The following is a 15,921-nucleotide window of genomic DNA, read 5'->3' on the forward strand; positions in this document are numbered from 1 at the left end:
CTCATTCTCCATTTCTATAGCCTAGTATTACACATTTGAAACCGTTATAGCCTAGTCCAATGTAAACTTAGCTAATGGTAGCTAGCATGCAAACTTACAGTAACTGAGTTTAAGGCTAGCTTAATTTAGAAGTCTATTTGATTGCCAGCTGAAATTATGTAGCTAGCTACTTTGCTAGCTTGATACAGTTACTGGTGCAGTGCTGCTGGTGTGTATGAATAGTCAGCAATCTGTTATGCTAAACCAGTTAAGGAGAAAAAACAGGAAGTCTACAAGGATACTTTGTTGTTGATATATCTTTAAATGGTTGGCGTGTTTAGTGTGGCTACTTGGTAAATATGCATTAATTAGTCAATTTGCCTTTATCTGCTATTCATTTCAATGGCCTGGCTGCATGCATTGTATAAACACAGGATTCGTGAGTAGCTGTGACTGCAAATCTAGTCTACTTGGAGGACCAATATAATTTCAGCCTGTGTGTCGTAGCCAACTGGTAGTTAACCTAAGCTTAGGGGCCAAATCCTCTCAAGTCAAGGATAGCCAGCCAGACATCCCCTGTCTGGTCACTGTTGTAAATAAGATTTTGTTCTTAACTGACTTGCCTAGTTAAATAAAGGTACAAGAAAAATCATTCACAGTGTACTGTGTCATAAACAACACTGACTTTAGATCATTTTTAAGATCCAAAACAGATGGTGACCGCTTGAAATGAATACCCTATATTGGCTATAATGTTACCCATTCTGTTTCTCCAGTCTGGGTCCTCTTGTTTTGTCAATACCCCAACGGGTGAGTTTTCTGATTCTCCCAGAGCTGCTGTGTCAACAGTGAGCCCTGGGTGTGTTTGGGTGGGTGACCGAGGTCTGCTGACAGCTGGGGCCACCTCTTTGTTGTACCCTGTCGTCTGCCTCCAACGCCAACCCCCTGCCTGGCCTACAGAAGTGGAGAGCGTTAAGCGCAATCCGTGGGGAAGTCAACCTGAGCATCCACAAATGAAGTTAGTCATTGCCAAATGAAACACGTCCATAATTATCCTTACGGTCTATATGTTGGAGTTCATGCTTTTTGAAACGTATAAGTAGGAAATTGTATGAATTTTGAACATTACAGGAGGCCAAGTCAAAGATATTTCAGTCAATTGTATTTCATGGCTTTTCGGCTCTGGGAGGAGGAGGGGGGTCACGGCCTAAGGTATGACGGTATCCAACCGTAGGTGGTCAGTGTTGGTCAGTGTTTCCCTTATATGCATTCAGCAGCGAGTCAACAATGCTGCTAAATCGTGGCCACCACTGCAAAAAAAAAAGTTTATTACACTGAAAAAAAAAAGTTTCATGAGCTGAAATTAAAGATCTCAGAAATATGCACAAAAAGCTTATTTCTATAAAATGTTATGGACAAAATTTGTTTATATCCCTGTTAGTCAGAATTTCTACTTTGCCAAGATAATCCACCTGACAGGTGTGGCATATCAAGAAGCTTGCAGTACGTCCAACCCGGCCTCAACCGCAGGCCACGTGTAATTGTGTCGTGTGGGTGAGCGGTTTGTTGATGTTAACGCTGTGAACAGAGTGCCCCATTGTAGTGGTGGGGTTATGGTATGGGCAGGCATAAGCTACGGACAACGAACACAATTTCATTTTATCAATGGCAATTTGAGTACACAGAGACACTGATGAGATTGTGAGGGCCATTGTCGTGCCATTCATCCGTCACCATCCTCTCATGTTTCAGCATAATGCCCGACCCCATGTCGCAAGGATCTGTACACAATCCCTGGAAGCTGAAAATGTCCCAGTTCTTCCATGGCCTGCATATTCACAGGACATGTCATCCGTTGAGCATGTTTGGGATGCTCTGGAACGTGTACGACACAGTGTCTTCCATTTCCACGGCAATATCTAGAAACTTTGCACAGTCATTGAAGAGGAGTGGGACAACATTGCACAGGCCACAATCAACAGCTTGATCAACTCTACGTGAAGGCGATGTGTCACGCTGCACACCAGATGCTGACAGGTTCGGACCCACGCCCCTACTTTTTTTTTTTTTTAAGGTATCTGTGACCAACGGATGCATATCTGTATTCCCCGTTATGTGAAATTCATAATTGGGGCCCAATTAATTTATTTAAATTGACTGATTTGCTTAGGAACTGTAACTCAGTAAAATATTTGAAATGGTTGCATGTTGCGTTTTATATTTTTGTAGCTTATACCTTCCCATTCCTTTACCCCACCACCACCTTGTGGCACTCTGTTCACAACATTGACATCTACAAACCGCTCGCCCACACAACGCCATACACGCTTGTCTGCCATCTGCCCGGTACAGTTGAATCTGGGATTCATCCATAAAGAGCACACTTCTTTAGCGTGCCAGTGGCCATCAGAGGTGAGCATTTGCCTTATGAGGTCGGTTACGACGCCAAACTGCAGTCAGGTCAAGACCCTGGTGAGGTTTCTGACAGTTTGTGCAGAAATTCTTTGGTTGTGAAAACCCACAGTTTCACCAGCTGTCCAGGTGAACGATTCCACAGGTGAAAAAGTCCTGGGCGAGCATGGTTACACGTGGTCTGTGATTTGTGAGGCCGGTTGGACGTACTGCCAAATTCTCTAAAACAAGTTTGGAGGCAGCTTATGGTAGAGAAATAAACATTAAATTCTCTGGCAACAGCTCTGGTGGACATTCCTGCAGTCAGCATTCCAATTGCACACTACCTCAACTTGAGACATCTGTGGCATTGTGTTGTGTGACAAAACTGCACATTTTGGAGTGGCCTTCTATTGTCCCCAGCACAAGGTGCACCTGTGTAATGATCATACTGTTTAATCAGCTTCTTGATATTACACCCCTGTCAGTTGGATGGATTACTTTAGCAAAGTAGAATTGCTCACTAACAGGTATGTACAACTTGTGCACAAGATTTGAGAGAAAAGCTTTTTGGGCACGTGGGTAATTTCTGGGATCTTTTATTTCAGCTCATCAACACTTTAATTTCTATTTTGCTTGTCCATTCTGTTAGAAATTTAATTTAGATTTGTGCGTGCAAATGTAATGTCCATAATGCTGGAATCACCCTTAAAAGGCTAACCAGGCTAGCACTAGTATAGGCTACACCAGACTGGCTTCTTGAACACGAATGTACAAGAAAGGTCCATATTGGACCTAAATTCTGACCTAACATGAAGAGGGCAGTATCAAATGGTTTGTGTTTACTTCAATGTTTTTTTTCCCCTCTCGTTTCCCTTCTTTAGAGAGTGGACTATTGTGTCTTGAACTTAGTATTACTGGAGCATGAAGAAACCAGTGCCACAAAAAGGTAATGTCATGATAAGAAATGGAATGCAATTGTCCATTTGAAAAGCATAATGTACATCTTCTAAGGATGCTGCTCAAGAAGGGTCCTCTATTTAGCCTACTTTAATGTGTGTATAGAAGTCTCAGATGCTGATGTGATAGTTTGGCCTCACACATCTCATTGACTGTTGCTAAAGATCAAGTGTATTTATTCTAGTTATGAATAGATAGTTTCATTGAATGGTGTCGGCTAGACTTTGGGGTTAAGTGTGTCTCTGAAACGTTGTGCCCTGCTCTCTCTAGCTATTGAGTGGAGAGATGGCAGGCGGATCAAGCATGCCCGAAGTGGCCGTCCCTCCCGGGTCCCATCGCAGTACCAAGGAGGTCCTTTATCACACACACCAACTTTCTCAGATGAATCACTGTTGAATGAAAACAACATTATGAATCAAACGCATACATATCAGTCATAACCAGGGGTTGGAACAAATTATTTTCCAATTGTTTCGTTCTGAACAGAACCACCATTTTTTTTCGTTCCGTTCCGCCTTTCCGGCCAGCAAAATAAAGTTCTGAACCGGTTCGAATCCCAAAAAAGTACCGCTTTATATTATTTTCTGTACCTTTTTTTTAACCTGTTAAATCATTTTTTATTTTCTACATTTAGCTCATTAAATTATTGCAACAAAAATCTTGTGGGGTGAGGAGAGAGCAGCAGGGGGCTGAGGAGGAGGCTTGAAGCACTGGGCATCTTATGACATGCATTATCTGGTCCCCAGAATTATACCTAGGAGGAGCGGCTTCTATAGAGGAACTTTGAATGTCCTTTCACCTATATAGCTAAAAAGCTTGCGCTACATGGTAATCAAGCTTGTGTGCGCAAAGCGGCACCAGAATTAAAAACATGTCTTACCTTTTTGTGTAATAAATCTTAACGTGAAACGTGATAACTAGGTCTATAGTATCCTTAACTAGCATTGAAAAAGTTAATCCATTCTTCTCTTGCTAATTAAAAATCTCTCCCTATCATCTGAATCACGCTTGTAATGTCAGTACAGTAGCTGATACTTCGGAGGCTAAACACACACACGCACACACACACACACACACACACACTGGAAAAGATTTTCAACTTGCAAGCAGATACTGGAATATGTTTCTGAGTGACTGAGTGAGGGCTTTGCTTAGATTGTTTTGAAATATTGGTTCTGTTCCAAAACAGTATGGATCACTTTTTAACCCGTTTCTGTTCCTTGAAAAAATGTCGCTGTTTTTGGTTCTGTTCCCTGAACCGGTTCCTGGCTATAACACTGTTCTAAAGGCGTCAGCTTGCTTCAGGTAGCTGGCGACTATCCCAAGTCGGCTAGGTGAACCGAACAAGTGTGCTAAGCATTCTACCTTAAAATACCTTCGCTTGAAAAATAAGAAGAAAGCGGCAATAGTACTGTTTGTCCATTTTGAGATGCCGTAGTCAGTATACACTTCCCCAAAAAAAGTCAGAATTAGTCTTAAGAAATCTGTAATTAATTTGGACGTTTTTGCAGAGGCGATCTTAGTCACGCAATTTTACATCTAACTAAGATATTTGGTGCAGTATTTCTCAATGAAAAAATATGCATGAAAATGAGTCGTCTCTTGTTGAATGACAGCAAAGACGACTGAAGAATCCCTACTGTTCACCAATGAAGGGGCGTAGACTTCGGCTTGCCTCAAGAAAAAAATGTGCCCCCGAACAACTGAGAGAGAAAAAAAAAACTTACTGAAGTTCAAAACAAACAAACACGTCCCAAAATGTTGTCATAATATATGCACAAACTCTTCCGAACGGTTTCGGCTGGGAAGGATGGGGACACCTTAACACTAGCACATACCATAACACTGAACCCCAAAACCACACCCATTCACACAAAAACATAACGGTAGACAACATAAAGCAGCCATTGTGCTTTTTCTGCCCCACAGGGCACTTCAGTTGGGACAAATACCTAAAGGAAACAGGTGCTAGTGCTGCACCTGCCCACTGCTTCAGACAGGTAAGCCCCCCCTAATCAGACTACAGTATATCCTCCTCACCAAAATCTCATGTCAAGGCATGCTACTACCCTATGTGAACCTTCTGCTCCTGAAATTATTTTAAGCCATTCCACAAACCATGGCATTTACTACAGAGTTTGTAAGAATTATGACCAACAAGCAATATGAGATATAGGTTAACCCTGACAGCCGAAGTCTCAACAGTGACAATGTGCAGCATCTATATGTAGCTCAGGAAGACCAACGTCTTAACCAATGTTCCCTCTAAGCTGCTTGGCTGCGCAACACCAGGACTGCCGCAATGATGAATTGACAGGCGGTGCAAAGACCCATAAAATAGCTCATTTATCAGCAAGGGGGGAGTGGTTGCTTCCTACACGAGCAGAAAATCTGTATATATCTAGTCTTCTTTGAAAAGTTAGTCAGTGTTGTATTTTGAGACAGGCTTGAATATGCAAAGTAGCTAATGGGTAGCCTGCATTTTTGTTTGATTCTCTGTATGGTAATAATAATTAATGTTATTTTGTAAAGTGGTTTCTTCCATCATGCAACACATTGTTCAGTCACCTATTTGGTGTTTAGGCTACAAACCATTTATTATTTGGTGACTTGAGCTTTTGGACAGGTACAAAATCTGTCCTCCTGGTCTGAAGGACAAGTTGCTCAAAGGTTCATGTCAAGCCCTGCATAGTGTTTCATGACTGTAGGATATATATATAATAGAAATCAATAGCTATTTCCATGTTGCTCCATTGGTTTTGTTTGTAGGCCTTTTTGATAGGCCTATATTATGCTCTAATAGCCTGCTTGGCTACTGACTAAAACTGTCATTAAAGTGGGTACAGCCAGTGTTCACAGTAAACGTGTGCAAGTTGCACAGAATGCTCACAACATTCACATTTCCACTCACAAGACCTGAAATTTGCTAAGTGGCAGGATTTTTTTAGGGAACCATTAGGCTAAGAAATTCCCTCTTGGGTCGAGGGGTGACACTGATTTCAAGTTGCGTGCAGGGCTACCTCGTCACCACAGCGTGAGTTCAACTCACCTTCGATACTTAGTCTTGCTTGATGCCGTCTTCCTATCTCAGCATGTTGAATCTGTCCAGCATCATTGCATGCCTCTCTGACCTTCCCCTACCTCTCCAGGGTGCGACACCTCCAGTGAATGAGTTCAAGGCGGGCATGAAGCTGGAGGCGCAGGACCCTCGGAATACAACGTCAACCTGCATTGCAACAGTGGTGGGCCTGACGGGATCGCGGCTGCGTCTGCGCCTTGACGGCTCCGACAACAAGAACGACTTCTGGCGCCTGGTGGACTCGTCTGAAATCCAGCCTATCGGCAACTGCGAGAAGAACACGGGCATGCTGCAACCGCCATTGGGTGAGGAGGAGAGAGAAACACATTTTCACACAGTCACACACACACAGTCAGACTCTCGATACTACATACCCATTATGGATATGATGCGCCCTATTTAAAAAAAATAAGAATAATCTTGGATCTTTAAATTGTTTGCTATCACACAGTGCTACTTATCTTCCTCAGTTAGGTTTACACCAGACTGATATATACTTATTTATTAGTGCACACTGTTGTACAACGTTTTGCAGGGGGAAATATTTTTGTAAATAAACGAGTTTCTTATTGGACAAACTAATGTAAGTCCCTCCCTGTTTTGGCCCATTTGCATCCATTTGGTTTCTAGGCTGTATTTATTTTCCAGGCTGTATCACAAACGGCCGTGATTGAGAGTCCCACAGGGCGGCGCACAATTGGCCCAGCGTCGTCCGGGTTTGGCCATTGTAGACCGCCATTGTAAATAAGAATTTGTTCTTAATTGACATGCCCAGTTAAAAAATAAAATAAAAGTAAGTACACCTTTGCGTAATAGTGTGAAGGGTCTCGTCTACTGTGTTTGGATGAGAGTTTTTTTGACAGAGTCTGTATTTCTCCCACAGGCTTCCGTCTGAACGCATCCTCCTGGCCCATGTTCCTTCTAAAAACACTCAACGGAGCCGAAATGGCCCCAGCACGCATCTTTCACAAGGTACCTGTCACAAAGCAGCACACGCTCTCGATATAGACCTGTTTATAAGGCATACCTGTACACATATACACACTAAAAATATATACAAAAATAAGACTCATAAATATCAAAAAGAAGTAACAAAGACAAATGGAAACGTGTGTTGATTTGGCACTCGAGCATCAATACATTTCCCATCCCTCAACACTGTCGACCAAGAGTCAAGACTACATTTCCCATCCCTCAACACTGTCGACCAAGAGTCAAGACTACATTTCCCATCCCTCAACACTGTCGACCAAGAGTCAAGACTACATTACCCATCCCCCAACACTGTCAACCAAGAGTCAAGACTAAACCAATTCACCTTGGTGGTGTGCAGACTGGTTTTATATTATTCTTAACAATTTCGCACAAACCAGAAAAAAATGCTACAATATGTCTGTGAAACTATATATAACAGTATAATGAATGAATTGTGGTTTAATTGGTAGCATTTAGTAGTGTGACTGATTTGGCTAATTACATTAGTACTGTACAAAGGTGCGCTATTTGATAGATTCCCCCGCTCCCCCTACCTCTGGCTTCCAGTGGGGAGACCTGAGGTCAACCTACCCCCGCCTCCCTCCCCATCTCACACTTCTGAGTGGGAGACCTTCCCAGGCAGTAGCCTGCATAGCTCACAAATTAGAATCAGGAAGGCCACTCCGACAAGGTTAATTGACCCACAGTCCCACGCGGTGACATGATATCATTGACGTGACGTGCAAATGAGCGATAGAAAATCGATCGCGCAAATGTCCGTTCGATCGCACAACCTCACCGTGCTGCCCCCGGCAAGATGCCGCCCTGGGCGGGTGCCCATTGTTGCCTATACCTAAATTCGCCACTGGGCCTAGCTGTAAAACAGCCGAGGTGATAGAGCAACGACCCTGGAATAAAAATGTAAATGTGTATGGGTGGAGAGAGGTTTACAGGTTTTTACAGGTTTACTCGCTCTGGATTGTCAGTACTGTATGTATTCTTGGCTATCGTGCCATGGCTGTGTCAGTCGATTGTAAGTTAAACTTGTGTATTCCTTTATGGGTAGTGTGATCCCCAAGATACATTTTACTTGCCGGCATTAGCGACCGTTAGAATCTGTTTCTTTTTCCTTCTTTGTTTTTTTTTTGTGAGAATTAAACAGGATATAATGAGGACTACATGAAATATGTCCTGCATGTAATGGACATTAAGAACTGGTCTTGCGGTTATATATATACAGTGGCAAAAACAGTATGTGAACCCTATGGAATTACCTGGATTTCTGCATAAATTTGACATAAAATTTGATCTGATCTTCATCTAAGTCACAACAATATAGACAAACACAGTGTGCTTAAACTAACACACAAATTATTGTATTTTTCTTATGTTGAATACATAATTTAAACATGCACAGTGTAGGTTGCAAAAAGTATGTGAACCCCCTAAAGCTAATTGGAGTCAGGAGTCAACGAACCTGGTGTCGAATCAATGAGACGAGATTGGAGATTTTGGTTAAAGCTGCCCTGCCCCATAAAAACACTCACAGAATTTGAGTTTGCTATTCACAAGAATCATTGGCTGATGTAAACCGTGCCTCGAACAAAAGCGATGTCAGAACTACGATTAAGAATTGTTGCCTTGAGAAATGGAGAAATTTCAGCACAGTTGCTACTCTCCCTAGGAGTGGCCGTCCTGCAAAGATGACTGCAAGAGCACAGCGCAGAATGCTCAATGAGGTTAAGAAGAATGCTAGAGTGTCAGCTAAAGACTTACAGAAATCCCTGGAAGATACTATCATCTCTGTTGACGAGTCTACAATACGTAAAACACGAAATAAGAATGGTGTTCATTGGAGGACACCATGGAAGAAGCTGCCCAAAAAAAGAAACATCTGAAGTTCGCAAAAGAGCACCTGGATGTTCCACAGCGGTACTGGCAAAATATTCTGTGAACAGATGAAACTAAAGTTGTTGTTTGAAAGGAACACACAACACTGTGTGTGGAGGGAAAAAAGGCACAGCACAGCACACCAACATCAAAACCTATTCCCAACTGTAAACAATGGTGGAAGGAGCTTGATGGTTTGGGACTGCTTTGCTGCCTCAAGGACTGGACAGTTTGCTATCATCGATGGAAAAATGAATTCCCAAGTTTGTCAAGACATTTTGTAGGATAATGTTAGGCTACCTGTCCACCAATTGAAACGCAACAGGACAACAACCCAAAAGACAGAAGTAAATCAACAACAGAATGGCGTGTTCAATAAAGACATGAACAATTATAATTGTGTGTTAGTTGTGAGTTTAAGCAGACTGTGTTTGTCTATTGTTGTGACCTAGATTATCAGATACCAGTTTATGCAGAAATCCAGGTAATTCTAAAGGGTTCGCATACAATTGTATCCATTGAACTGAGCAGGCTGGGCTGACATGCTTATAGCCTTGCTAGGACTTTCTAAATATGAGCATGCATTTATAAGATTGTACTGTTACTATTTCTATGATCCATTATTGTAACTTTTTTTTCAGACTGTTTTCCCTATGTTATTTCATTAGTTATCCTAAAAAGCACCCTCATAGATATTTATGTTATCACCGGACTACCCTCATTCCCCTCTGGCCAACGCCATGGGTGCATGGGTGCAAAGGTGCGTCATGAGTCAGGGAGATGGTCTGATGGTCTTAGTGACAACAGACCTAGACATGGGGGGAGGTTTTAATGGGTGGAATATTAGGACAATTAAACGTTTACAAAGTTACAGTATGCTTAACAGTGCAAATTATTATGGTACAACTATATTGACACTGAATCATCATGGTGCTTTTTAATGGTAAGTTTACAAACATTGCTTGTGGTAAGTATAATTGAAACTTGGGTATCAATATGGTAAGTGGGGAAATAAGTATAGCGAGTTATAATTGTAATGGCTTAGCAGATCATTAAAAAATATATATATTTTTACATGGCTAAAAGAGAAAGAAACTGATTCTACAAATATACAGTGGGGCAAAAAAATATGTAGTCAGCCACCAATTGTGCAAGTTCTCCCACTTAAAAAGATGAGAGGCCTGTAATTTGCATCATAGGTACACTTCAACTATGACGGACAAAATGAGATTTTTTTTTTTTAAATGAATTTATTTGTAAATATGGTGGAAAATAAGTATTTGGTCACCTACAAACAAGCAAGATTTCTGTCTCTCACAGACCTGTAAGACCTGTCCTCCACTCATTACCTGTATTAATGGCACCTGTTTGAACTTGTTATCAGTATGAAAGACACCTGTCCACAACCTCAAACAGTCACACTCCAAACTCCACTATGGCCAAGACCAAAGAGCTGTCAAAGGACACCAGAAACAAAATTGTAGACCTGCACCAGGCTGGGAAGACTGAACCTGCAATAGGTAAGCAGCTTGGTTTGAAGAAATCAACTGTGGGAGCAATTATTAGGAAATGGAAGACATACAAGACCATTGATAATCTCCCTCGATCTGGGGCTCCACGCAAGATCTCACCCCGTGGGGTCAAAATGATCACAAGAACGGTGAGCAAAAATCCCAGAACCACATGGGGGGACCTAGTGAATGACTTACAGAGAGCTGGGACCAAAGTAACAAAGCCTACCATCAGTAACACACTACGCCGCCAGGGACTCAAATCCTGCAGTGCCAGACGTGTCCCCCTGCTTAAGCCAGTACATGTCCAGGCCCGTCTGAAGTTTGCTAGAGAGCATTTGGATGATCCAGAAGAAGATTGGGGGAATGTCAGATGAAACCAAAATATAACTTTTTGGTAAAAACTCAACTCGTCGTGTTTGGAGGACAAAGAATGCTGAGTTGCATCCAAAGAACACCATACCTACAGTGAAGCATGGGGGTGGAAACATCATGCTTTGGGGCTGTTTTTCTGCAAAGGGATCAGGACGACTGATCCGTGTAAAGGAAAGAATGAATGGGGCCATGTAATCGTGAGATTATGAGTGAAAACCTCCCATCAGTAAAAGCATTGAAGATGAAACGTGGCTGGGTCTTTCAGCATGACAATGATCCCAAACACACCGCCCGGGCAATGGAGTGGCTTCATAAGAAGCATTTCAAGGTCCTGGAGTGGCCTAGCCAGTCTCCAGATCTCAACCCCATAGACAATCTTTGGAGGGAGTTGAAAGTCTGTGTTGCCCAGCAACAGCCCCAAAACATCAATGCTCTAGAGGAGATCTGCATGGAGGAATGGGCCAAAATACCAGCAACAGTGTGAAGACTTACAGTGTGACCGTTTGACCTCTGTCATTGCCAACAAAGGGTATATAACAAAGTATTGAGATAAACTTTTGTTATTGACCAAATACCTATTTTCCACCATAATTTGCAAATAAATTCATAAAAAATCATACAATGTGATTTTCTGGATTTTTTTTCTCATTTTGTCCTGTCATAGTTGAAGTGTACCTATGATGAAAATTACAGGCCTCATCTTTTTACGTGGGAGAACTTGCACAATTAGTGGCTGACTAAATACTTTTTTGCCCCACTGTAGATGAGGTTGGCTGAAAAAAGGACTGGGAGGGAGAAATATTTTTTTGTCATGGGCAAAGAAACTCAAAAGGGGTGATTATACTAATTAATACAAATTTTGATCTGACTGTGCAAACAGATCCGCAAGGAAGATTATTATCATTATTTTAAATATGCTATTGTACCTAAAACAGATCTGTCTAATTCATTTATACGGGGCAAATAATGATGATCCAAACTTCTTTGAAAATGTATATAATAATCTATTGAGCTCGTAAGCAACAAATTCATCTATTATTATGGTGGGAGATTATAATACGGTTTTAAGTACCTCAAAGGATCGTAAAAGAAATCACTCTACAAACTATCCTCCTCAAGCACTTAAGGGGATCATGGATACATTTGAATTAGTGGTTATATGTAGGCTGAAAAACCCTGACCTAGTGAGATATATACCCGAAGGAGGCTTAATCAAGCTAGCCGTCTTGATTACTTCCTAGTAAGTAAAAAAAAAAAGTGATAATAGGAGAACGAATGCAATCGCACCTCCATCTAATTGGCCTCCTTATAACTCTACAGAATTTCCACGTGGACAGGGATATTGGACATTTTATCAAAGCCTATTTGATGACAATTTGTTCTTAACTAAGACAAAATAATTCATAATTGACTTTTTTTTGCACAAAATAGGTACGGCAGTTCCCTTATTGTATGGGACACTTTTAAATGTACCTTTAGAGGTACAATTCAATACAATACTCATCATTAAAACAAAAGCAGTTTAGCAAATGGACACTGTACTATAGAGGCACAAAAGGAAAAAACAAAAGAAATGGAGGTAGTTTTCAAGAACGATCAAGTGTAATGTATTACAAACATATTGAATGGGAAATTGTGAGGGAAAAAAAGATCCAATCTTCAACATAGAAATGCTACCAATAAGAATTTAAAGAAGATCCTTACAAATGGAGTCATCCATGATTCACCAAATTATATTTTGAAAGGAAGCAAAATATTTTAAGCAAATGTTTTATTTTCAGTCTCCTCCATTTCCACTGAATGATGTTAACTGTAAGGATTTCTTTCAATAATAATAATAATTAATAATGTAAAATTAGCAAATTTACAGAAAGACCTGTGTGAAGGCCAACTTACAGAAGAGGAACCTTTTGAGACAATAAAATCTTTTCAGTCAGAAAAAACACCAGGGCTCGATGGTATACCAGTAGAGGTATATCAGGCCTTTTTTGATGTACTCAAACATCCATTATTAGCATGTTTTATTTACTCCTATACAAATGGTAGAATTTCATTACTACTAAAACAGGACCAAGGTGGTAAGTATAAAGATCCAGTCCATTTAAAAAAACGTACATTTCAATGTAGTTATGCGAAAATCCTGGTGAAATGCATAGCACATAGAATTTTAAAAAATGATCAGACAGGTTTTTTTTACACATGGACAATATATTGGAGATGATATACAACAATTACTTGAAACAATTGAACATTATGAAACATCAAAGATACCAGGCCTGGTCTTCAGAGCAGATTTTGACAAGGCGTTTGATAAAGTATGACTAGAATTTATAAATAAATGCCTGGATTACTTTCATTTTGGTGAGTCTCTTATATAATGGGTTAAAGTTATGTACTGCAACCCCAGGTGTAAAATAGTAGATAATGGTTACTTCTCAGAAAGTATTGAGCTTTTAAGAGGAGTTAAATAAGGCTGTCCGTTGTCTCCATATATATTATGACCATTGAAATGCTAGCTATTAAAATTAGATCCAACAACATCATCAAGGGGATAGAAATCCAGGGGATGAAAACAAGTGTCAATGTTTGTCGATGACTCTAGTTTTTTCTGAAGTCTGCAATCTGGATCCCTGCACAGTCTCGTTGAAGATCTTGATCACTTTTCTAGCCTCTCTGTACTAAAAACTAATGACAAGTGTTGGATATAGATCGATAAAAAATAGCGTTTACACTACCTTGTAGTTTACCAATAAAATAGACGTACTTGGTATTCACATCTCAAAAAATATAAATGAACTTACCACAATCAATTTCAATAGAATGTTAGCAAAAATAGATAAGATTCTGCAACCTAGTTGCCTAAGTTAAATAAAAGTTTAATTTAAAAAAATTAAAAACACGGCGAGGTAAATACTTGTCTATTTATGGAAAAATCTAATTGATTAGCTCTTTTGGTTATATCATAGTTTACTTACTTACTAATGGCACTGCCTACTCCAGACGAGTCGTTTTTTAAATCATATGAGGAAAAACATTTTCATTTTATTTTGAATGCTAAGCCAGACAAAATTAAACGTGTGTGTTTACAGTTGAAGTCGGAAGTTTACATACAACTTAGCCAAATATATTTAAACTAAGTTTTTCACAATTCCTGACATTTAATCTTAGTAAAAACGCCCTGTCTTAGGTCAGTTAGGATCACCAATTCATTTTAAGAATATGAAATGTCAGAATAATAGTAGTGTTTTTATTTCAGCTTTTATTTCTTTCATCACATTCCCAATGGGTCAGAAGTTTACATACACTCAATTAGTATTTGGTAGCGTTGCCTTTAAGTTGTTTAACTTGGGTCAAACGATTCGGGCAGCCTTCCCACAATAGGTTGGGTGAATTTTGGCCCATTCCTCCTGACAGAGCTGGTGAAACTGAGTCAGGTTTGTAGCCCTCCTTGCTCTCACATGCTTTTTCAGTTCTGCCCACACATTTTCTAGGATTGAGGTCAGGGCTTTGTGATGGCCACTCCAATACCTTGACTTTGTTGCCCTTAAGCCATTTTGCCCCACCTTTGGAAGTATGCTTGGGGTCATTGTCCATTTGGAAGACCCATTTGCAACCAAGCTTTGACTTCCTGACTGATATCTTGAGATGTTGCTTCAATATATCCACGTAATTTTCCTACTTCATGATGCCATCTATTTTGTGAAGTGCACCAGTCTCTCCTGCAGCAAAGCATCCCCACAACATGTTGCTGCCACCCCCGTGCTTCACAGTTGGGATGGTGTTCTTCGGCTTGCAAGCCTCCCCTTTTTTTCCTCCAAACATAACGATGGTCATTATGGCCAAACAGTTCTATTTTTGTTTCATCAGACCAGAGGACATTTCTCCAAAAAGTATGATCTTTGTCCCCATGTGCAGTTGCAAACCGTAGTCTGGCTTTTTTATGGTGGTTTTGGAGCAGTGACTACTTCCTTGCTGAGCGGCCTTTCAGGTTATGTCAATACAGGACTCGTTTTACTGTGGATATAGATACTTTTGTACCTGTTTCCTCCAGCATCATCACAAGGTCCTTTACTGTTGTTCTGGGATTGATTAGCACTTTTCGCACCAAAGTACGTTAATTCTTAGGGATCAAATCCCGTTAACGGGATCGATTTGACAACATCTGTTGAAATGGCAGAGCCCCAAACTCAAATTAAATTATTAGAAATATTTAACTTTAATACAATCACAAATTAAAGCTTTACTTCTTGTTAATCCAGCCACGGTGTCAGATTTCAAAAAAGCTTTACGACGAAAGCAAACCATGCTATTATCTGAGGACAGCAAATCAAACATACACAGACAGTCATATTTCATCCCGCCAAGCACGACACAAAACTCAGAAATTATGATATAATTCATGCCTTACCTTTGACGAGCTTCTTCTGTTGGCACTCCAGTATGTCCCATAAACATCACAAATGGTCCTTTTGTTCGATTAATTCCTTCGTTATAGCTCCAAAATGGCCATTTATTTGGTGCGTTTGATCCAGTAAAACACCGGTTCCAACTTGCTCAACATGGCTACAAAATATCTAATAAGTTACCTGTAATCTTTGTCCAAACATTTCAAGCAACTGTAGGTATTCTTTAACGTAAATAATCGCTAAAATTTATAAACTGCGTTCAACAGCGGATAAAATCAAAGTGGAGCGAGCTTTCAGGTTGCGCACCCCTAACAAACAGTACAATAGACTCGACCCTCGTTCTGAACAGCCCTAC

General features: G+C 40.5%; 1 protein-coding gene across 8 annotated transcripts in view; it reads left to right on the forward strand.

Moving 5' to 3' along the window:
* Window positions 1-15,921, forward strand: part of LOC118364159 (polycomb protein SCMH1-like) — a 41,400-nt gene that overhangs the window by 799 nt on the left and 24,680 nt on the right. For 3 of the 8 annotated variants that reach the window (XR_008087846.1, XM_035745392.1, XM_035745386.2), the window contains exons 2-7: window positions 812-997; window positions 3,255-3,319; window positions 3,601-3,681; window positions 5,260-5,330; window positions 6,480-6,714; window positions 7,293-7,381. Coding sequence is in view for 7 of the 8 variants with exons in the window: in XM_035745392.1 (XP_035601285.1) it covers window positions 3,295-3,319; window positions 3,601-3,681; window positions 5,260-5,330; window positions 6,480-6,714; window positions 7,293-7,381 (501 nt within the window). In the remaining variant the exon portion in view is untranslated. Of the gene's footprint in view, window positions 1-755; window positions 998-3,254; window positions 3,320-3,600; window positions 3,682-5,259; window positions 5,331-6,479; window positions 6,715-7,292; window positions 7,382-15,921 lie in introns of all 8 variants that reach the window. The other 5 variants (XM_035745388.1, XM_035745387.2, XM_035745394.2 and 2 more) reach the window with 2 other exon arrangements.

This window comes from Oncorhynchus keta, chromosome 31 (assembly GCF_023373465.1).
Source record: "Oncorhynchus keta strain PuntledgeMale-10-30-2019 chromosome 31, Oket_V2, whole genome shotgun sequence".
Lineage (NCBI taxonomy): Eukaryota > Metazoa > Chordata > Actinopteri > Salmoniformes > Salmonidae > Oncorhynchus > Oncorhynchus keta.